Source organism: Eublepharis macularius, chromosome 11, assembly GCF_028583425.1.
Source record: "Eublepharis macularius isolate TG4126 chromosome 11, MPM_Emac_v1.0, whole genome shotgun sequence".
Lineage (NCBI taxonomy): Eukaryota > Metazoa > Chordata > Lepidosauria > Squamata > Eublepharidae > Eublepharis > Eublepharis macularius.
The window spans coordinates 25,055,486-25,079,996 of record NC_072800.1 but is presented as its reverse complement, the minus strand read 5'-3'; the positions used below and the strand labels follow the sequence as shown (position 1 = coordinate 25,079,996).

Below are 24,511 nucleotides of genomic sequence, written 5' to 3'. Positions count from 1 at the left end.
CCCCCCCCCCCCCGGTTCCTCAGGAACAGCCTTTCAGTGGGAATTTTGGGCTGGGCGAAGAGGGAGCTGTTCCACTAAAGGAAATCCCTTCTACCAGTGGAAGGGGAACAGAAAGACAGAATCGACTTGTCAAAAACTGCAGGCGGGGGAGAAACGAGATCTCCTCCATGTGTGATGCCTTCAACTACAAAACAGCATCAGTTTAGAATCTCAGTTCCAATCTTGCTGTGTAACTTTGCAGATGAACTCAGCGCCCTGACCTTCTTCAAATCAGGGGCTTGGATCCCAATTTCTGTCAGAGGAGGAGGCGGTCTCACCTGCCCTTTTGTAGCAACCAAAATTGTTCTCTGACACACTGCCCCCCCCCCCCGCATGAGAACAGCATGATGGGGAAGTTGTGGGGTGGGGGAATTTGTGAAAATTACACACACACACACACACACACACTCTCTCACACACTCCATTAGAAATTTTCCATGGGATCCCGCTCAGCATCTCAGGCGCCATTCTCCACCCCCAAAATGGAAATAATGGTTTCCAGAGAAAGTTTTCGCATTATGAGATGGAGTAAATCAGAAAGTGGGTATAAAGCAAGAGCGCCATATCAGCATCAAAGATCCTACTATGTAAATCTGGCATTGTTTAACATGTCACGTTAATACTAATGCTTTGCTTCAGATCTTTTTCACATTTCTAAACCCTGTTGCATTGTTGACTGGATGTCACGTCCTATTGGTCATATAGACTTACATTATGTAATCCGCCTTGAGTCTCAGTGAGAAAGGCGGACGATAAGATAAATAAATAAATAAATAATGTTCCACTCTGCAGGGTATCAAGTCATTGTGAATTTAGCATTACGATGTCAACACAGTAAGTCATCATGACAAGATTAGTCTATTGTTGAATTATTTCTTTTCTTTCAGGTGACCGACAAAGGAGTGAGGGGAGGAATGAACTGAGAAATGCAGTCAACCAGGGAAGTTTACCTGTAAATTGTAATCCTGGAGAATTTTTACCAAGGAGTCCCTTAAGTTCGGAATCTCCATGCCTTCTTTTATACGATGGATGAGGAGGATAGGATCAACGTGCGTCCCAATGTTATTTAACAAGCCAGTAATAAAAGCTGCAGAGAGAAGGAAGGAGGCTGGTTTAAAAGTGCGTGCCCAAAGAAATGAGAATGAAAAAGAAAGAGAGAGAATATGTTGAACACCTGAAGCTGCCTTATCCTGAATCAGACCCTTGGGCCATCAAGGTTAATATCGTCTACTCTGACTAGCAGTGGCTCTCCAAGGTCTTACACATTACCTATTACCTGATCCTTTCAACTGAAAATGCCTAGAATTGAACCTGTGACCTTCTACATGTCAAGCAGATGCTCTGCCACTGAGCCACAGCCCCTCCCAAAGCAGGAGGACATTCATTTTAGAAGTTCAAAAGATTTTTCTCATTGAGTCACCCCACAAACCAAGTGTCAGGTTTTTCCTTCTAAGTACATTGCCTAATGCCATGCCTATTAAAGAAAAACATTCAATCCCTATGCCACTAGGAGTCATCAATATTCTCCAACCATCTGGAAAGTGTCTACAGCCTTGATTCTTCCAATAGCTTTCCAGGGCAATAAGCTGCAACAAACCTGGGCTGTTTTACTACACTTGATTTGACGAGCAACTTTGGTCTCATTTTGATCGTGATTTTGACTGTAGCAGACACTGATTTTTATGTGGCTATCTGCCTGCCCCTGCAATTTCTCTAATTTTTCTGTCCTGCATTCATTAAGTTCTCACATCTCCCTACTTTTCACACACTACATGTCCTGTCCCACTCCCTCCAGTCTCTCTCTCGCTTTTGGACACTCTTTCCATTTAGATCCCCAGTCCTCAAGCTTCACAGGCCACGCTCCAAGAAGCTCCTCACAGCACTCCTCTCCTATTCTTGGGATTAATGTCCAGTTTCCACCTTTGCTTACCTCGCCTCTCTTTCCCTGACCCTGAATCTTTGTTACCCTTCTTTGCCTCAGCATTCTACCTCCTATATCTAATTTTCCTTTAGGCCTTCCCCGCTCTGTTCCAACCCCTTTAGCTATCCTGCCTCTGAGCTTGCCCAGCATATCCTTTCCTTCCATCCATCTGGTAGTCTCTACCTTGCCTTCACACTTCTGTCCCAATTTGGGTGGGTGGGTCAGAAGGATTCTCCCCCCCAAGCCTTCTCATTCGCCTCTCAGAAACAGGGCAGTTTGCTTACAGTACTACTAACTGTAGTACTGTATGTTCCAAACATACCCTTTGGAATGTTGATGAAAATTCCGTGACGTCACAGAAGCTTAGCAAATGGCTAAAGGAGGACGCTTTCAGTCAGGCAGGCTGGTGGCGTGCCACCTGTAGTTTATCATACATAAAACTGCCTACCTGCCTTTCCCGTCCCATAAAATGGCAACCATATATAGGCCAATGCTTATTTTGAGGAACATAGATGACTTTAGTAGTCACATAAAGTATGGCTTCCTAACAGCGAAGCCTGAAAATCAGTGTAAAAGAGAAGCAAGAGACAGGAAAACAAGTGATCGTTTCATCTCATTTATCAGGCAGCAGCACATGTCCCAGCAGCTGTGGGATACCATCATCACTTATGTTTATCAATGCCAGATGCTGCGGCACGAGAGGACATTTTTTTCTTTAATACACTATAGCACTACAATGATTTTCTTGCCGTTCTGCCACTGGCACTATGCAGGCTGGCATTCCTCCCAGATTAATCTGACTACATTGTTTTTGTACTATAGAGGGATAAATTACAGCCCTCTTCCTCCTCTTCATGTTCGATTAGAATCGCTCTCTTCCACTTGCTCACTCACACACAGAACGTCAAGTGAGTGAAGGCTGCTCTTACGTGGTTTGTCAATGGAATACAAGATGAGGTCCTCCCAAAGTTCCGCGTCATCTTGCTCTTTGGCAAATTCAATAGCCTTATCAACGTCGTTCAGTTCCTCCATTATCATCTTCAGGGCGCTCCGGCTGTTGCCCATTCTGCCTAGAAAGACAAAAGAAAACTCAGAGGAATGGCTCCACTGGCAAGTCCCCCAGCTCGTTCACTTTAAACAGTGACATCTTGATTCAGGCTTGGAAAAAACACTACATCCTCTGGTTTGTCATCTGTAATGCGAGGAGATGCCAGAAATGCCTGTGGGTTGCAACATCCTTTTAATGCCAAATATTCATAAATGTTTTTAAGTAGAAAGAGCAGGGCTTCTTTTCAGCGGGAACGCAGTGGAACAGAGTTTCAGAACCTCTTGAAAATGGTCACATGGCTGGTGGCCCCGCCCCCTGATCTCCAGACAGAGGGGAGTTGAGATTGCCCTCTGCGCCGCTCAAGGGCAACCCGCTGAGTTCCACCACCTCTTTTCCCAGAAAAAAAGCCCTGAGAAAGAGTATGTTGAGACATTCTTGGCAGCTGCCATAACCTCAATTGTTTTCAATGAGAGGTTTGTCTGGTGTGGTGTAGAGGTCAGAGTGCCAGAGTAGGATCTGGAGGACCCAGGTTTGAACCTCCATTCTGCCATGGAAACTCACAGGGTGATTTGGGGTCGGTCACTCTCTCTTAGCCTCACCTACTTCACAGAGTTGCTATGAGGATAAAACGGGGGAATCGAACAATGGTGTGAGCTGCATTGGGTCCCCAACATGGAGAAAAGGGTTCTATAAAAACTGTGCACATACAATCAACTAAAAAGACAAAATGTTTTTCAAAAATCAAAATGGGCAAGAAAATGTATGACTAAAACATTGCAATTCATCCAAAATGTAGTTACTTACTCAAAAGATAAACTGTTTCTTCTACAAAATTTCTTTGCTGACAGATTTCAAGAGCCTGAAATTTCGAAAGGAGAAATGTAATACGACAACAACTTTGTAACAGATCAGCTCTCCTTCTCCATAAAAAAAGATACTTTGAATTATTACAAAGCCCCAAACCCTTTTCGAATATGAAGCAACACTCTTGAAGTCAGAGCTACAGAGTTTTATGGTTCCTTACTGAAAAAGAAAATTAACTAAAAGGTAAAGGTAGTCCCTGAGTTATTTGAGTCTGACCCATGGGGGGACGTCACATCACGACGTTTTCTTGGCAGACTTTTTACGGGGTGGTTTGCCATTGCCTTCCCCAGTCATCTACACTTTACCCCCAGGAAACTGGGTACTCATTTTACTGACCTCGGAAGGACGGAAGGCTAAAAGGTGCGACCTTATAATTCTGAATTTCTTAATTCAAAAGCCACAGGGCTTTGCATTTCAAGCCTCAGTAGGCATTTGATAAATATATTCTCACTCATATTTGTAGGGACCTCTTTATGTATTACACTTTCAGGTGTACACCAAAGATGTTTTAAAGGTACAATTCAAAATGAAAGGAGAATATATTTTTAGGAATGCATGCATCATGTAGATATACTGGTTACAGAGCCAACTCAGATTTGTCTTGCATAAACCACTTCATTCTTCTCTGCCCAAGAGGTATTTTTCATACAAAATGCTCTGTTCTTATCTGTTTCCCATAATACATAATCCCAAAAGGAAATACAGAAATTACATAACCGCTACTATTGATAACTAATAATCAAAATGTTAGCCAAGAATGAAGGTTCTCGGGCCTTCACTGATTTTTCCACACTGATATACCCTAAAACCCCCAATTTGAGGGACCGGTTGAAAGATAAAGGAACAGAAGATGGCATGTTCTGCTTTTCACATGGAGGACCATTCCAACATGGGATTCCCCCTACCTGCTCTAGTATAGTCCAGGATGACTATACCATGTGGACGTATTTGAATTAGCCTTACGTTGCAACCATCTCCCAGGTTCACAGAAGGAAAGCGTTGGCTTAAAAGTTGCCCACAGGGGAAGAAACTGTTGACAGTAATTAAGATTGCTCATTTTATTTGTAATTTTGTATTTATGACCATGATCCAAGTCCTTCAAATGTGAACCATTAATTGGAAACAGGCTATGGAAGATATTAGAGAGAAAAATCCCCCCTCCCAATTGCATCCTATTGACATCTAGACAAGAGGACCAGAGAGAAGTATGGGGAATATGAGGGGCACATTCTGTTCACAGAAGGAGAAGGAGGAGAACTTATTCATTCCAACCTTCCTACAGCCCAATAACTTTCTAACCTCATGTCACAAAGAAAACAGGCCTGAAGTGAAATTTTGAAAACTCACAATCGTAATGGGGGAAAAAAGCTGATAAAACAAGTAGTAATTTTCTTCCCCTTCAGCCAAAGCACTAAAAAATGTGTATCAAGAATCTCTGAATCTGAGCAGCCACCTACACTGCAATTCTTAGAATCTACTCCTTTTACTTCTAGCAATGATATCTGGACCTTCAAGACACTCCATTAAGAGGTTAAGGTTTCCCACTCAACATGGGAAAAGGAAACCAGCGGAATGGCAGCTGGTGTGGTATATAGGAAAGGTTTGGACCGTGGAGGCCTGAGTTCAAATCCCTGCTCAGCCCTCAAATTGCTGGGTGAACTTGCCCTACTTATTCCCTCTCAGCATTAACCTACCTCCCCAAACAGTTCAAGCCCCATGTTATGCTGCTATGAGCACCTTAGACAATTGAGATAGAAATTAACAATAAATTAATAAAAATTAATAAGATGTGATTTATAGTAACAAAGTAATCATCTTCCCTCTGGTCAGGATCTAACTCAGGACCCCATATTTCATTTCTTCAAAGCCACTGACTATCTGTGCCCTCTGTGTGCTTTCAGAGTGGTTGAGCTAGACAGCAACGCAAGCTTCCATTTGACACTCGAAACCACGCCCTGTACTAATCCTAACTAAAATATCTGGCACAGCAGAGAGAACAAGAAAAGAAACTATCCCCAAACAGAACCAATTTGCACATCACAAAGGTGTACGCCAAAGATTTCTGAGCACAGCCCGGAAAACCCACAACCACCATTTCTGAGCACACTTAACGCTCAGTGTCTGAATTGGAACACAGATGTTTGGATGTGTGCATCTCATTAACTTTGATAGCTGGGACTGGCTATAGCTCCCTGTTGATGGTGGCAGACTCTGACAGGCTGCCACATAATGTGGGGAATGATCCCAAGCTATTAAGGAAACCTATCAGGGCCACCGTAGACTATCAGGATGCAGTTCCAAATTTTTTCCAGCAGAGGGCAGCATTACCTATACAGCAGCCAGCACAAAATTCCAGATTGGCAACAGGAAAGCTTTATAACCAGCTGTTTTTGCCGAAGGTCATATTTAAAGACATTTTCCTTACCTTTTCTAATGGGCAGTGGGTGCTGTCTCTGAGAAATGGAAGTAAGTTTGGCCGGTCATATTCGGCATAGAGGCTGATCTGTTTCTCGTGGAACTTTTGCCCTTTGTGGTGGTCTCTCTTGAAAAGTTTATGCAAATACTACAAAACCAAACAGCAAAAAATAAAGACTATTATCATTCACAAAGGGTCAAGTGTGCACTCCTGACCAGCCTAGTTCTGTGAAGACAACGGATATTACTGAGGTCTGTTCCACAGTTTCAGTGCAAACCATAGCTGGTTTACCCATAAGTGGGTAAACATACATAATAAAAAAAAAGACTTAAAAAACTATTAACACTAAACAAAAACATAATTAAAACAATTCAAACCAAGCTAAACACACACACACACAAACATAAAAACAACAAATTAAGACATAGGGCAGGAAGGAGGGAAGGTCACATGAAACAAAAATATCCTTACCCACCGGTGGAAAACGGCAACAGCCAGGGATAGCAGAGTGGGATTTCCATCAGGGGAATGGGGCTTCCTAGTTCTGCTCCTGGGGGGGTCAGGGACTGCTAAGACTAGTGTGAAGGGGGAGCTGGAAGTCTGCAGCAGGAATGGGGAATCAGAAAAAATGGTGTCCCCACTTATTGTCGAATCCGAACCAATGTTTTCCCCCAACTGGTGGATTTGCATTAGAGCTAAAAGAATATTCTGTGCCATGCTGATGTTACCTCTGCTGCTGAAGTCGGAGACTAGATCAGTTACCACCAAGTAGAAACATTCATCTACTTTGTGCCTCAAGCTGCCCACAGCAAAATCATCAAACCATCATATTTACCACATGTTGCAATTCCGGCCTGTTTGTTAATTCTTCCACAACTCTGTTGATCTAAAAGAAAAAAAGAAAAAAAAAAGAGGTTCAGATTTAAGAATGAGCTGTGCCTTTGATGAGGCACATACTGCTCAGAAAGGGTGATGGGAGGCTGTCCGCCAACATAATTAAATAATAGTTATGCTCACAGAGATTTTATCTTCGTTATCCAAAAGCATGTCAACTGCTTTCTAAAAACACAAAGACAGAGAAGAGGTATGTTAAAATTTACAGTTGTGCAAGACCACACGTACCTTCTGACTCTGACTTGTTTGGGCAAACAAGAAACAGTTGTGTGAAAGAAGAAATAAATCAGTGTTGGTTAGAAAAGAGGGTGCTAGTTTTTGTTATATTGCCTGAGCCCACAATCCACACTGCATGTCTGGTGCCTGCGGCCTGCTAAGGCTGATGATGCTTGATAAGAGGACGCAGATTATTTTCCCTGCCTTGACCCACAAAAGGAGAGCCACACTTGTATACAAGATCATATCCTGACATCTATACAGAAGCAACCATATTTTTGCTATTCTAACAGTGCAATCCTAAGAAGAGTTACTTGTCTACGCCCACTGATTTCAATGAGCTTAGATTATAATAATAATAACATTCAATTTAAATAGTAACATTCGATTTATATACCGCCCTTCAAGACAACTTAACATCCACTCAGAGCAGTTTACAAAGTGTGTTATTATTATCCTCACGACATGCACCGTGTGAGGTGGGTGGGGCTGAGAAAGCTCTGAGAAGCTGGGACTGACCCAAGGTCACCCAGCTGGCTTCAAGGGGAGAATTGGAGTAACTCTGCTGCACTGTAAAACACTTATTTAAAAGGGAAAAGCACACAATAGTATTCCCTGCTCAACCCCTGTCAAAATGAATGGAGCTAATGCAGATTCAGTCTTCAGCAGAATAGTAAAGAGCCCAGTAGCACCTTTAAGACTAACCAACTTTATTGTAGCATAAGCTTTCGAGAGCCACAGCTCTCTTCATTAGATGCATGTGAGAGAACTGTAGCATAAGCTTTCGAGAACTGTGGTTATGCCACAATAAAGTTGGTTAGTCTTAAAGGTGCTACTGCACTCTTTACTATTTTGTGACTACAGACTAACACGGCTAACTCTTCCAGTTTTCAGCAGACTTTACCTTAGAACCTGTTCAGGTAATGATCCATTCTCCTGCTCCACCTTCCGGTAGGAAGAGGCACCAAGGTGCAAGACGCTTCACCCCTGGATTCTATTTTTTCACATTTGAGAGGAGTGACTGAGAGCCAAACTACAAGTGACACCTGACACTAGTTGGACACTTGTCAGCTTCCCTCAAGTTTTGATGGGAAATGTAGGCAGCTTGGCGGAATGTTGGACAAGTGACAGTTGAAAAGTCCATTGGACAGCAGACAGAGAGCCAAGCTGCAAGACCAGGATGCCTACATTTCCCATCAAAACTTGAGGGAAGCTGACAAGTGTCCAACTAGTATCAGGCGTCACTTGTAGTTTGGCTCTGACTGAACCAGGATATCCAGGTTTTAAAGGGCTAACCCTCCCAAAAAACAGTTCATTCGAATTAAGCTCAGCAATACATTTTTCGTAACAGAAAAAAACTTGAGATCCACTTTTGATTTTCCTCCATGGGGAAAATCACATCTGATCAGGCTCTAAGGAATGAACAATGTTAAGACTTGCTCACATGTCCCTTAAGACTTGAAAGGAGGCCCTTCATAATGTCCCTCTAAACACACTTAGGCCCTTCTAAGCCTTTCATGGACGCAGGAGGGCGTAACTTTGCTTAAGACAACACGGGTGAAATCCTTCATGCTCCTGTTATTCTCCACCCAAAACTTTCCCCTTCCTATGAGTTTTTCTCAGCTAGTCAAATGAAAGAAAGGCGGATTTAGCATGACCTATTATCTTCAGTCCTCTGAATCCCAGTTTCACAGCTAGGTAAGTGATAAATCGGAAACAAGGTGTGGATATCTCCACAGCAGGTGAGATGTGTGCTAAATTAAAATTGTTTCTTCAAACAATTAGCAGCTTTGACTCATTAAGCTTCATTTTTTTTGTCTGATAAAGCAGCAGAACTGTTGTAGGAACTGCTATTTAAACACTGTATGGGTGGCTTTTGATCTCTACACAGAGCAACCCAGGCATATTTATGGACGCATGTGGTACAAAATACATATATATTCCGCTGCGGCTACTGACAGCCCTCCACCTCTTTAACATTCAGCAACACAGGCTTTTATTTTTGAAACTTCTAGAATTTTTTGACATAAAAATAGTCGCTATAAAAAAGGTTTTGTCAGAATCCAGCCATTTAGCTATCTAAACTTCCACATCAGAATTTATCCAAAATTTACGGTTCCGCTGGTTAAATTATATTCTCCCTCAGCTAAAATTCTGACAGACAAAAAAGCATTTTTAAAAAAACAACACTCGAAAGCCATCATACCTCTGAATCAAACTCCATTAGCAGAACAATTTTGTCCCTGATGGAGCTGAAAAGATTGTGTTTGTGGATCAGCTGGAAAACATCTTTATGTCTCAGTGTGAGGTAAATTTCAAGGGCCTTTCCATAGCGTTGGTCATAGGTGTACCTGATAAGGAGGATCATATATTACAAACAGAAGTCCAGGTAGGCCTTTTGAGAAAGCAATCTGCCAGCATAGAAGGGGGGGAAACTGCTTTGCTAAAAGACTGTCTCAAATAGCTACACGTTCCACCATCATTTAGAATAATGGGAAATACTTTCATCTTCATCTATATGTATCAGAAAGGTAATTGGGTACCATTCTTTTTTCAACGTTCTTCCATTCAGGCCACCAACGCTCCATAAACCAGCACCCCATCTTCTGGTTAAGCATTGAGGCTCATCAAAACCTGAGTAATGAAGAACTGTAGGGATTGTTTCCTAACTTCAGAAGTAGCTTGTTCGTTTTTGCAATACTTGCTGAAGACATTCAACTACAAATCAGCTATAGCTTTTAATCACGGGCTCAAAGACGTGAGCTTGGAATCAAGACTACTGTGTGGACTCCTAAGATTAGAGTCAGACAGAAATGCCCTCAAATTTTTTTTCCATCCAGAAGTCCAAAATCTCATCCACCAAAGTGTCTCATCCTCCTTTCCATTCTGGATTCCCTTCGGCCCAGTTCTGTCACAATCTGGTGTGCTCTGGCAGTTTCCCTACCATGTCAGGTGGTGCTGTGCGCACACAGAAGCCTCAGTTTTGACATGATCACACCAAAGTAGTGTAGCAAGTATCTTGAGCTTACAAAGCAGTCTATGAGCCCTGCTGGATCAGACCAGCGGTCCATCTAGTCTGGCATCATATTTCACATGGTGGCCTCCATGCTTTGGAAGGCAAAGGGGGAGGGAGGGGGAGAGAGAGAGAGAGAGAGAGAGAGAGAGAGAGAGAGAGAGAGAGAGAGAGAGAGAGAGAGAGAGACACACCAAGGCCTTCCCCTAATGTTGCCTCCTAGCTCTGGATTTCAGAGGTTCCCTGTACTAACCATGGCTAGTAGCCATTGACGGACCTATCCGCCATGAATCTGTCCTTTGAAAGCCTTTTAAAACTGGCTTGACATGAAGCAGAATTCAAATGAAATGGATCCAAGCTCATGTTGCAATTATGACAAGACATTTAAGGCTACCGTGTATATTACAGTGAAATTTTGTGACATCCCTGGCCCAAGGCTGAGGCCATGTCTATTCTACAAATTTAATTGTTTTAACCAGGGCTTTTTTTTCAGCTGGAACGCAGTGGAACAGAGTTCTGGAACCTCTTGAAAATGGTCACATGGCTGGTGGCCCCATTCCCTGATCTCCAGACAGAGGGGAGTTTAGATTGCCCTCTGCGCTGCCGAGCGGCGCGGAGGGCAATCTCAACTCCCCTCTGTCTGGAGATCAGGGGGCGGGGCCACTAGCCATGTGACCATTTTCAAGAGGTTCCGGAACTCCATTCCACCACCTCTTTTCCCAGAAAAAAAGCCCTGGTTTTAACTAAAGTGTCCCCTTCTCTGTCAGAAACTCTGGGAACTGTAGTTCTTGCAGTTGAGTTCCAGCGATCTCTTCACAGAGAATTTTCAACAGCCAAACAAAATGGTAACTCTCAAATGATTTTGGTTTCTTAAAACCAAGACTGGTATGGTAGCGTAGGCAACTGTCTAGATTGGGTCTTTCAATAACGGGCAAAAGACAGATGTTTTGGGAGACCTGAGTACATGTTGCGCAAACTGAAGCACAGGGATTCTCAAATTGTGTCACAGCCTACCAACGGCAAGAAACGGAGCCTTCTAAATCTCAAGGCCTCCTCTCACATTAAGCTCTTCCTAACCTCGTGTATATTTGGATATACAGAAACAAACATACGGGGGAGGGGGGGCAAGCATATATCCCCGTACCCAGTCCATGCCTGTGAGGGCTTTTAGAGAAGACATGGTATAAGAAACAGTATCAAAACACAAACATATATGGAGGAAAATTGCCTAATATTATTAGAGTAAGAAAATTGTCAGCACTACGAGTAACTGAAATAAATAGGTAGAACAGACAGCCTCCCTGTAGGAAGAGCACAGAAGTGGAGGCTGAAGATTTTCAACTTTGTTTAATGTGATTTTAATCAGGCCAACCCTAACAAACTGGCCTCATGTGAGGAAGACGTGCTTCTTTTTAAAAAGCAGCTTGTCTCAAGCTGTGAGCAACACATGGATACCCTAAAGATAGTTTCAGATGGATAACTAGCTTGGTCTGCAGTAGAAGAGCCAGTTTCAAGTCAGACCGACAAGATTTTCAGGGTATAGGCTTTTTGGGGAGACAAACTCCCTTTGGAAATCTTGTTGGTCTTTGAGGAGCTACTGAACTCAAATCTCGATGGACACTCTGAATTCCTAGCACAGTGGAACATCTGTGTTGCCATATGGATGTTCTTTGCATTGCAGTCATTGTGTTGCCTTCTTTAAGATCATCTGAACAACCGAGTGTCCATCCTTTCCAAAACTACCGATTCTTTATCGCTACCCCACTGGCAGTTTCTTTTCCCCTTGTGCATTAAAATAAATCAACAAGACTAAAAACAGACAAAACCTTGCAGTGACTTCATTTCAGAAGCGTTAAACAGTATTCAGCTGCATTGTAAGGGGATGTTTTATAAAGGTAAGCAGGTACAGCTGCAGCTGCATGAAGTTTGGCTTTGTGGAATGCTATAAAGGAACATCAATCCTGTTGCCCGAGGGGCTGTTTGTTCAATAATTTCCTCCCTCCCAGCCGTACAGAAACAATGCCAACAATGCCAAGGCCCAAGATGCGGTTCTAAAAATAAGAGCTGATTCACTCATTCCAAAGGGAGTTTTCATCCAAAACGGCTTCCTTTGAAACGAACGCTCTGTTTTATTGTATTGTTTTGAGAGAGACACGTTAAAAGATAATTGTTAAAATGTAGAGGACCGTTTTTAAAATCCTGATGGGTTGGATTGTGGGCATCTGTTCCGCTCACAGGGGCACTTCGCTCTTATAGGAGGAGCCTTCGCCCGCTGCAGGAAAGGACCTGGAACCGAAAAGGCAACGGCTGTTCAGAGAACGGGAACTCTGCATTAAGGCAGACATTCAAACAGACTTACAACTCAGCCAGCGTCTTCAGTAAAGTCCTGTTCTGGGGATCCTTCTTCAAGCGATCGACTACTGCTTGGACAATGATGGTGTTGTTATAGAGATTCCCAGGCCACTCCCTTATTAGTGTTGCAAAACCCTTACAGAGAAAGAGAGTGTTAATCAGCTGATAGAGACAAAACGCCTCCCCTCACACACAAACATACACCAACAAAACTCTGGCCCGGCATGAAATGTTTGAGGCTGGTCAGTACTTTTGCACTTCTCAGCTTTTTGCACATTTCAAGGCATTTCTAGTGCAATCCAAAGCAAAATTACTTCTCTCTATGATCGCTGACTTCAAGAGACTTAAAAGGGAGTAACTTTGCTCAGGATGACGCCGCTCACCTTAGATCAAAGATTTTCCTCCCACTTCACGCTCCTATGGCCAGTGAAATTTCCATAGATCAACTTCTGCCCTTGCCTAAAATATATATATTAAGATTAGAGCCCACTATGAATTAATTCACTGTTAAAGGGCCAGTACTGTTCATGGGACTTTGGCCATGCATCCAGTTTAAGGTTTAATTCAAATCCTGTAGAGAGGAATGGATGTTTTTTTTTCCAGCGAATTAGATGGATTAATCTCTTCTGCAGACTTAACACACTCTCACGGGGTGGAGACAGATGGCCACGTACCAATACATGCAATAATCACTTGGTAAGCTGATGGTCTAACACTGTGCCATGTGGTAAGGATCAACGCTACCACCCTCCTGCTTCTCCAGATTTCAGATCGGGTGCTGAAGTACGTTAAAATTCTGCTCGGCACCGAGACAGGGCGATACAGGTGACTAGATTACTGATATGGTTGCATTCACATCGGGATACCCGACCATCTATGGATTTTGTGCGGCAGAACTTTCCTGCTTCCCCCTCCTCCTGTAGCCCACTGACCCCCCCCCCCCAGTTTTCTTCATCAGGGATAATGGACCCTTCAGGAAGGGGCACGGCACATTCTCTGTGGAAGCTCACACATTATGCCTGAGCCCATTGGGAGGGCGCCCCCCCCCACGTCTATCGTTTCTCAAAATGTGTAAAGGAGAACTGGTCAGGAAGGCATTCTCGTACAGGCGTAGAGCTGTGATATAATGAATCGACTATAATGGATGCTGTAGGTTTTTTCCTCCCAGGTCTTTAATCCCAGCCCCATTGAATTTTGTTGTTTTACAAGGAATCTTTGCTGTTAGATTAAAATATTACCATTCAAATGTTACTTGTTTGTTTCCAGGCATAATTCAAGGGCCTGGGTGTTACCCTTAAAGCCCTTCATAGCCTGGAACCCATGTATCTAAGGGACTGACTTTCCCCATAGACATGTGCCTAAGGTCATCAGCACCCTAACTCCTGATTGGCCCCCTCTATTCAAGAGGTTCATTGAGCTATAGTCTGTGTTTGCTCATTTTCAGTGGCTGCACCCACACTTTGGAAAAACCTGAGAGACACAGTATCGAAAGCTCCTGTAGTCCTTTCCATAAAAGGTGCAAAATGGAATTATTTCCATGTGCCTTTAACATTAGCAATGAATATCTCTTGTAGCTGCTAGTGACAACGCTTTAACTTGATATATTTTAATGTACATGTTTTCACTATGTTTTATAATTGTGTAAGTTTGTACTTTGTAAGCTACCATAGGCATTGTTGAAAAGTGGGATATAACTAAATGTTGAAAACAGGCACGCTTGAAAACAGAATACTAGAGTCGATCAACCTCGGTCTGATCCATTGTGACTGCTGTTAATTCTTTCATATTTCTTTAATGCTGCTGCAGTGTGGTGTGACTTCTTCTACAGACTAGGGGCAGATGAGCACCACGAGCAGTGCAGGCTCTTCTTCACTTCATATGGCCAATATCCTGGGAGAAAAGTTTTCCTAGGGCAAAATACTTGATATGCTGGATGCAGCCTACAGGCCTTAGGGGTAGCTTATATAGCTGTGACAGTGCTAAGGGGCTTGTACTGGCACAGCAAGTGGGCATCAGGCAACTCCCCTGAAGTGCATGGCACTATCATGTCACCTGGCAATGCTAGCGGACAGTGGCCAAAGGGCACTCATCTAGACACTCCTAATAAAGAAAAATTACTAAACATGGCCTGAATCATACCACAAACACCAGCACCATGGCTTGTTTTGAACTTGACCGCTGTCCCACATCAACTACCAACTGGCAGAGAATTGTACCTCATAGTCGCTCTCCAGGAATTCATGTAAGACCATTTCATAAATGAAAGGTTTCAAGATGGAATCATGTCTTGGCAAATAGCGGCTAATTGCCTACGGGGGGAAGAAACACAAAATTCCATTTCAGAGAGGACATCTTTTGGAAACACCAAAGCTATTACGGAAAAGAGAAATTCGGTCAATGTATTTCCAACAGTTCTCTCAACAGATGTAATGAAAAACATTTGCAGCGGCAATTCTGAAAGAGCATACAATTTTATTTATCCAGATCGTCCGAGGGACATCCAAAAAGTTCACAGGTAAACGCAAACTTTGTTTACAGGGGAGCACAGCAAAAATTCAAATAAATGAAGATATTTAAGTAACTGAGCTTTGGATATCTGGATCTTACCATCTGCTAAGCCAATACACTAGTCCTGCGACGCAGGCATTCCACCAAGCAAAAGGTAGCCCAACAGACAGGCCCCACTTTAAGAAACCTGAGGTGCTGTGGATGACCTGAGGCTGAAAAGGGGGATTTGTCAGGTGCACGGGAGATGGTACATTACTGGCCCACTGTAGTCCTGTTCACAAGGCACAGTGCACATATGTACAATCTGTGCACAACGTACACTTGCTTTTTCTTTATACACGTGTTGACTAATTCTTACGTTACATTCAAAGCACGTAGAGCTGAATGGGGAAATATAAAGCCAACATTTACTGAAGTTCTGGTCTTCAGTTTTATTTATAAAGTGAACAACACACGATTCTTAAAATATATGTGCATACATACAGGATGCACACATGTTCACTGTTAACATGTGAACAGGGCATGTGTATTGCTTGGTGGGCCACAAGGTGTGCAGGCTTTCAATTCATCTATCTGTGTCTGGAAAAACACCAGATCCCTGGCTGTCACAGTGACTAACTACAAGCGCATCATTTCCTTCCAGAGGGGCAGAAGCCATTCCCTTCACCTGATGAAGTTGACCCCCGCTCATGAAAACTGATACTGGAATCAATTTTGTTAGTCTTTAAGGTGTCACTGGACTCCTGTTTTATTCTGTCACTACAGAATAACACGGCTGCCCTTATGGAATGAATCATCTAGTCCAAGCTCTGTTTTACCATGTACACATGGCCCGTTGTGTCTTACTTCTTTGTTGTTAAAACAGCCACTGCCATAATGGGCATGTACTGCCACTGGTGGGGCAGGGGGAGGCTCTGTCTTGGATTGGACTTTATGCCAGACTGTTCATTCAGCTACCATGTTGCATCTTTCCATTTGAAATAAAAAACAAATCATCGCTATTTTCAGCACGAAATACAGTCAGAAGGCTACAGGGTTGGAAACGCTCTCATCTGCCCAATCTGGACCAATCCCTGTGATCCCTATGCAAATCTTAATGATTGCCAGCCAATCAGAGCCCCTGGAACTCCATGGATGGGACAGGGTGAGCCAGCCTCAGTTTAAAAAGGGAAAAGAGATATTTCCCCTCAAATCCCTATCTGGATTTGGGTGGCTGTGGATAACAGCATAAGCTTAGACAGGCATTTTAGCTTTTAGTTAAGATTTGGGGTCATGTTAGGAAAGGAAACTAGTTTTTAGTGAAATAAACAAGTACCCTGTTAAGGGGCCCTCAGATCAAACTTTCTGGGTACAGGTTCTATGACCAGGATTTCTGTGAGTGAAAGGAGTGGCCTGGAACCTGAGTAGTCAGCCTGTCAGTTGTGGTAAAACGGTGACAGCTGAACCTTGAATGCTGTCTGGAGAAAAAGGAACCAAATCTCCCCTCAGAGTTGTGTTTGGTAATCAAGGCAAAGAATTAAGGTGTTAAGCTTATATCTTTGGGGAGTGAAGTTGAGAGCAGTTGTACATACTATACTGATTATGCCACACAAAATATTATACATCTTATTGTTTGTAAATAAATGTTTGTTGTTCAGTTCCATCTGCATCTTGCCTGTCAGGGCAAATTAGCTATGAAAAGGGGGTTTATACTTACCTCACAATTACGTACAGTATTATTCTTTTAGGGTCACAAATAAGAACCCTTTAGGGGACACAAAGCCTCTATGCTGCCAACCAGTTCAGTAAATCTTTTGTTTCCCCTTTCTATTGATTGTGCATGGCTGAGAAGGGTTTAAACAAATAAAAGGGGAAGCCAAATTTGGACAGCCATAAATCCTGAGGGCAGTTGTCTCAGACACCTCTCTTGTCTCTCACTTCTCTTCCATCCATTCCCTCTTCACTGCCATCACAATAAAAGTTAAAAGCCACCACAGTATTCTTCCCACAGAAGGGCAGCCACATGCACTGTAAAGCCAAAAGATTGGCTACTGGGGCACATGGGGGATTGTTTTGACTCCAGTTCTGAGGAGTTTCATGGTTTCTCCTCCAAGGAGCAGACTAGACCCGGGCACAGAAAGGTAAGGGGACACCTGAGTAATGAGCTTGCATCTTGCCATGGGCATCTGCACACACTCATTTTGCAAAAAATAAAAATAGGGCCTAGAAATAAAATCACACCAGTAGTTGTTAAAAAATGAGTCAAGTACATTGCAACAAAGAATGCGTTCTCAAAACAGCACAGAAAGGGCCAGCGGCGAGATGCATAATTAAAGGAAATCTGGCCGCCCCTATGACGTTGCACATTGGCACATGTTACAAGACAAAACGCAACATCACTATACTTGATATATATTAATGACATTAATATTTTCCCATTACATCAACCATTTCTACATCACAGTAGTCCAAGAAAGACTTAGAAAGAGTACAAAAGGTATAAAGAGAGCGCTCACGTTAGATTTGTAGCGCACACAAGAGCAACATCTCAAAAAGTACCTTCTTGTTTCTTGACAATGTACTTTCAGAAAGGTGAAAACAACCAATGGTTTAGAAAGGCAGTAATTTAAACGGAAAAAGCTTTTGGGGGTGGGGGGACCTTGCAAATTTTTAAAAAATTTTTACAGTCTGCTGGATGGCATAAGTGGAGACATCTTCTCGAGACACTTTCCTTTAAGGAGGAAATAAACCCAAAAGGGAGTGGTGACGGTGAAAATAGCACATCACAATTTTTACCTACACACATTTCAAGGGCCCTTATTGGAGTGAAATGGAGGCTGACAGACCAGAGGGGTTATCTTCCAATCTGGCAAAGTGCACAATGAACCACTAACCACCCTCTCCCCCTCCCCCAAATTTTGTTGTTGTCTCTGCTTCTGTCTTTAATTCTATAAGAAGGCTGATAGTACAAGAAAAGCTGTAATGTTGCCGCACCTTCCCATTCCTGAACAGAATTTAAAGGCTTCAAAAGCGGCAGGGGACCACCCGCTGCGACATCTTAATAATACGCCCCTCTTGGCTCATTGGCTTTGAATAGGAAGACATAAAAACTTGGAGAGAAAATGTGTATATGTTATCAAAGGGCAGGTGCTTCAAGGTTTCCTACTGCTCGGGAAGTGACAGTCTTTTTAGCTGTATGCCACGGGCAATTTATTAACTTAAAAGCTTGCTAACAAACATGCCCCGTCAGGTTACTCAGTTTGCTGCGCCGGTGGAAACGTAAGACATGGCAGGATTCTTTCCTTTCTCCCCAGTCTTTTGCAGCATACAAGGGAGAAATACGTTGGAACTTAATTACTACTTAAGTATCTTGTTACAGAACCAAAGAATGAGTTATAAGCATTGTCAACTAGAAGAGCCACCATACTAACTTCTTTTAAGCCAAGGGTTTCAACATGGAGGTAGAAGAGCTTCAGACAAACATGTTTCACTCGTAACATGCACAAACTCACTGGAGAGCCAGAATGGTGGGTTATGCTAAATTTTAGACTTGTAGTGAATAGGGCTGCAGTAATATCTGTGAAATTCCAGGCAGTTCATGGCATTGTTCATTGTATATTCTACACCAATGAGACGCTCTCAGTGGCTCCATAGCCACACGCGGCTCTTCAACATGCTATCTGTGCCTCTTCTGTTCCCCAATATGGCACCTGCCCCATGTTTCAGGAAAGTGAGCAAAGCTACCACAATTAAACAGCTGCCGCTGGAGGAACTGGAGGATAAGTAAGCTGTGAGCCTCTCGGAGATACAGGACTCATGCCAGGGGAAGAAAGGGCCTGTCCTTTCCAACACCCCCTCTTCTCTGCAGGTTCTGTACACTTATCCCACCACCCAGGTAGCTGCCAGGTGGAGAGCCAGATGGTCAGGCAGAACAGAGGACCATCTCCACCACCACCACCACAGCAGTCATCCAGAAAAAGAACAAGCCGACCACGGTAGGGTTCTACACAACCAGCTTACTCTCCTCTAGAAGCCTTGGCCATTTCAGGCTCTCCGATGAGCTGCTGTTCCTTGTGCTGGGGAGAGGGTGAGACACCCAAAAAGGAAGCATACCTTAAGTTGTCCAATTTCTTTAAAACGATGTACTTCAAATTCCCAGAGATCTGTGTTTTTTCCAAGTATTTTCTGGCATTTTCTGTGTGCAAAAAAACATACAGAGACAAAATGATCATAAACTCTCCTAACTGCTAAAGCCGTTTCCTTCAGTGTACACCCGTTATCACTCACTTAGAAACAATTTGAGATTGTTCATAGCAGGGGCCTCCAACCTACTTGAGCCTGCAGGCACCTTCAAAGTTCTGACATGGAGTGTGGGCAGCACTGCAAAATGGCTGCTGCAGGACGTGGAGCCAACTACAAAATGTCAGGGAGGGTTGCCAGGTCCAGGCTGGGAAATACCTGGAGATTTTGGGGAGTGGAGCCTGGAACGGGCAGGGTTTGGGGAGGGGAGAGGCCCCAGTGGGGTACAATGCCATCGAATTCACCCTTCGGAGCAGCCATTTTCTCCAGGGGAACTGGCCTCTGTTGCCTGGAGATCAGTTGTAATTCCGGGAGATCGCCAGCTATCACCTGGAGGCTGGCAGCCCTATGCATAACTCTAATAATAACTCTTCAAGATTTCAGGCAGAAGTTCGGCTTAACAGGATGCTTTTCTAAATGAACATACAGTTTAGAAGTATTTTCTTGCTTACACAAAATTTACCTTCAGTCAGATCCTCGTACTGTGGTGGCAGCTGCTACCAAAGAAATTTTAAAAAGTCTGCACAGCCAATCAAAAGCCTTGCTGGACAAAACCCCCACCTGGCCCCACCATCTAAAAAGATGTCAGCGGGTACCATGGCCTCTTATTTTGACTGAGGACACTGTACAAGACATAAAGTTGGATCCAGACTCAATTATCTGTTAACAAAAGGGGCTTTCATTGGTGGAAGTGAACTCTTCTGCCAGACGGTTCCTACTGTGGTCCACAGATAGCTGCAGAATGCTATAGGAACAAGGAACATTTCAAAGAGCTCAGTGGGCTGCAGTGTCTGCATGGGGTGGGGGAGAGACAGAAAAGGTCCATTCTGCCAGCAGAAGTGCCTTCCATTAATGGGAAACAGAACTTTACATTCAACCCATTCGCTCAGTGATTACAGCCCAGAGACCAAGCTGACCATAGGCTCCCTTGGCTGGCCATAACAGACGGAGTTATATGAACACGCCGGTTATTCTCCCCAAAGAATACAGAGCTACAGTGAACAAAAGGGAGGGCAGTGGCCTTCAGAAGCATGGTGCCTGTGGCCCTGAGTCGCAGCCATCTGTGCCAGTGGCATACTAACACCATTTGCTTGTAAGACAACATTGGTACATCAGAGCAAAGCCAGAAGCATGCGGTCATATGGTTTTAGTAGGTTGTACACGTAGCCTATTCTGTTATTGTTAAGTCTTTCTGTATTGAGCAGTTATCAATGTTGATACCATGTTGTACAATAAATTTTAATAATAAAAAAGAGCAATGCCAGAAGCGTGAGGTCCTCAACTTGCACTCACAAACAGCAGATACAATCAGAGAGGCATGCAAACATAGTCTAAAAATGTTACCGTGCTGCAAGATCATATTCTCCAATTTTCATTAGATGTTCTATGTAGGCTAAACCTATGTCCTGGAATGAAAAAAAGAAAAAAGTAGAAAAAAGGTCAGACTACAATTTAAAAACAGCCTTCAGCAGACAAGGTTCTGTCTACTATCACTGCCTTACTAACAGCATTTGTATTAAAGTGACTTGCTACGTTAAATACCAGCACACACTTTACCAGGGTATCCCAAGTTTCTAACTCCCATTTAGAGGCACAGGATTATGTGCATCTTTCCAAAAAACTCTCCTGAAATATCACTTAGAAATCAATTAAAAATCTCTCCTTTTTAGCATTTGGAGAAAAAAATTCCTTTAATTTCTCCGATGAAGCCATCCACCAAGAATATAGATTACCAAGTGGAAAGATATTATCCTTAAAGCCACATAAGTGATGGCTGCCATGTCACCAGAACTTAGGCAGAAGCACTGCAAACCATTTGGGTTTTTTTTTTTTAAAAAAAAAAACATTGTACCATCTCCTGCAAAGATGAATTTTGATTTCTCATCATAGACGCCAACATGCTTAGAATGAACCATTCAGAAAGCAAGCTGTTGAGGATGAATCTGTAGGTGTCCAGTGAGATATGTGCGCCCAGTTGTGGGGATATGCACGAAAATGAAGCTGTATTGGGTCAGTGTGTGTTATTCCCTACATTCTTCTCACACAGTTGCCCCTTTTCTCCTTTTTCTGTTGGTTTTGTACCAGGTAGCTGGTTCCCTAAACATTATCTGTTACCACCTCCCAGGGCTTTTTTTCTGGGAAAAGAGATGGTGGAACTCAGTGGGTTGCCCTCGGAGAAAATGGTCACATGGCTGGTGGCCGCGCCCCCTGATCTCCAGACAGAGGGGAGTTTAGATTGCCCTCCGCGCCGGAGGGCAATCTAAACTCCCCTCTGTCTGGAGATCAGGGGGCGGGGCCACCAGCCATGTGACCATTTTCAAGAGGTTCCAGAACTCTATTCCACCGCGTTCCAGCTGAAAAAAAGCCCTGCCACCTCCTCTTCCCTGATGATACCTCTCCTGTCTGTGCCAATAAAGCCATTTGGGTAGAGGAAGACAGCCCTGCAGATGGGTGGGTCATCATTAGAGAGCTTTAGTCTACATGGTGAAGTGTCATCCTTCGTGAACACTTGTAACATCAAACTTTGGTCATCCTTCTACCTCCTTTTTGAAATCCCTGACGTTTTAAACTTCCAACAACATGGAATTCAATGCCACTATTCTTTATTGTGAGATGTTTATAGGTTTTTCAATTTGCAACTTTTTAACATGCTTTGAAAAATATGTGTGTGGGGAGGTGGGGGGTTCTAAAATATCCCACATTTCTGTATTGAGATACACAATCATTGTAAAATTTAAAGTATTAAATGGAAGAATCACCTCCCCCAAGTTAAAAGCAGAGCAGATTTTTGTCCTGAAACATCTTTTAGTTGTTTGCAAAAGCACAGCTATGCCACTACTCGCTTCAGCAAAACTTTTAGCTGTACAAAGGAAAGCGGCAAAGAGAGATAAGGGCAGTTAACTAAGATTCACATTATTTTTATAGCTGCCTTGCCAATAAAGAATGTATGGGCAGCTGCTTGCTTGTCAACCCCTGAAATCTGAAACATGAAGAAGAGATAGACAAGTGAGGCTTGTTTCCTACAGAAGGAAGAACAGCCCAGTAGTAACATAGATTGTCTCTCTCCAGGACCTGAAAGAGGCAAGCAAAACAGCTCCGCATGTGCAACTGGGACGAGAAACGAGTAGGGGCACATTGCTACTAGTACAGCTATCCAACAGAGAAGTGATGCTTAACCTCCATCCCCACCCCCTGAACAGCAAATTGCTTTTCTAAGGATTTATATCCACCTCCCTAAGACTCAGGCAGGACAAAATAGGCCCTCACTTAATTTTTTCCACATAATCAGAGCTTTCTACCCAGATTACAGGAGTGTCATAAGAAATAGTTCAGAGAGGTTCCTTAGTAGATATGGGGACTACACACTATGCTATTGGGTACTGTCTGCTGATGTAGAGATGCGCCTGCTAGGGAATTTCCACGCTGCTAAACATACCATGGAAATTAGTTATGCTTTGTTTCAGATAGATTTCATCTTTGTGCTCAGCTTCGTGCTTGTTTTAATTTTTTTCTGCTGCTATACCTTATTGTATCTGTTTCACTGAATGTCCTGTTGTTCGTTATTGTGCTTTGCTCAGTGAATGTCCTAGATGTCAATTATATTGTGTTTTCACTCGCACTGCTGTAATCTGCTGTTGGACCTCAGTGAGAAAGGTGTAATAACAACAACAACAACGTGTAGGTAAGTGAAGAAGTGAGCTGTGGCTCACGAAAGCTCATACCCTACCACTAATTTTGTTAGTTTTATAGGTGCTACTGGACTCTTGCTCTTTTCCAAAGTGTAGGTAAGTTATCATTCAAACGGACCAATAATGAACTGCGGTACAATCTGATTTACACCCAGGACCATCCAAGAACTCCATAGGAGAGCACGTTAAGACCCAAGGGAAACTACATGAGACGCCCTACATGTGAAAAGCACGTGTCGGTTTCCCGAAAGTTTCCATGGGAAGTGTGTAGAGAAAGAACAGAAGCTTGATGTGATTCTCTGCCAGGGAGAAGAGGGAGAGCATCTCTCCCACCGCTCTGCTGCTGCCTTTGAAGTCAAGGACCATATGCCCAGGAAGCCAGCAGCCAGCTCCCCACATGGCCACCTTGCCATGTGGCAATGGTGCCCAGCGCTCCCTCCTCCTCCCACCCCAGCCAGGAACGCTTGTGGCAGCCCCAGCCACCAGCTCCCACTCAGGGACTGAGCAAATGCTGCACACACTCTGCCGCCTCTCTAGGACCGAGGGCTGGAGCATAGTCCGCTCGACTCCCTCTGGCCGCCACCAGTGAGCTCCCTCCTTGCAGAACATGGAGCGCATTTAGGTGAGCAAGTTAAGAGTAACTCTGGTTATAAACCAATTTCAGACCATGATTTCGGGTCCTGTCTTGTCCAATCCTAACTAAAGGAATGGTCTGCATTCAGACAACCATTGCTAACCACAGTTAGTGTAATTAAACTACAATTTCATGTTATGTTGCAACTGGGCAAACAAGGAGCCTTTTCATTTCAAAATCAAGCTCTTGGACTTACTTGAATTTTGTGTTTTTTCATGGTCTTCTGACTGATCTCAGCTGCCATCAAAGCTTCCTGTATAATAAAAAAAAGACACCTCAGCCAACGAACTCAAAACTTTTACGCAGAAAGCTCTGAAGCGACCTCTGTTTTCTTGCGCCTCGTGTTTGAAAGCGCTGCGACACTTAATGTCACGGTCAGATGAACAGCTCTGAATTCATACCCAAACAAAAGCAATTGTTAACCAAAAGGAAATGACTTGGCTTTCCATCTGGGCTCACTCCCCATTAGTGCATCAGGATCAAATTTCAGAAAGATGGCACCCTACAAAGTGCAATCGCAGGAGTTAATTTGCTGACACAGAACTGTGCTAGAAAGACACCTGTCGGAAATGGTACCTTAATGTCTTAAGTGTTCGATGAAAAGAGAAAGAATGGACTCCTCACTAGCAAGAGGATCAT

The 24,511-nt window shown here is 43.4% G+C and overlaps 1 protein-coding gene across 3 annotated transcripts in view; it reads right to left on the bottom strand.

Moving 5' to 3' along the window:
- Positions 1 to 24,511, bottom strand: part of VPS41 (VPS41 subunit of HOPS complex) — a 126,909-nt gene that overhangs the window by 17,599 nt on the left and 84,799 nt on the right. For all 3 annotated transcript variants that reach the window (XM_054991659.1, XM_054991658.1, XM_054991657.1), the window contains 12 exons: positions 24,069 to 24,125; positions 20,894 to 20,955; positions 19,364 to 19,445; positions 14,980 to 15,072; positions 12,771 to 12,898; positions 9,605 to 9,749; positions 7,306 to 7,347; positions 7,124 to 7,174; positions 6,298 to 6,435; positions 3,813 to 3,867; positions 2,890 to 3,030; positions 990 to 1,126 (listed from right to left, as the gene is read on the bottom strand). In XM_054991659.1, the coding sequence (XP_054847634.1) occupies positions 990 to 1,126; positions 2,890 to 3,030; positions 3,813 to 3,867; positions 6,298 to 6,435; positions 7,124 to 7,174; positions 7,306 to 7,347; positions 9,605 to 9,749; positions 12,771 to 12,898; positions 14,980 to 15,072; positions 19,364 to 19,445; positions 20,894 to 20,955; positions 24,069 to 24,125 (1,131 nt within the window). The remainder of the gene's footprint in view (positions 1 to 989; positions 1,127 to 2,889; positions 3,031 to 3,812; positions 3,868 to 6,297; positions 6,436 to 7,123; positions 7,175 to 7,305; positions 7,348 to 9,604; positions 9,750 to 12,770; positions 12,899 to 14,979; positions 15,073 to 19,363; positions 19,446 to 20,893; positions 20,956 to 24,068; positions 24,126 to 24,511) is intronic.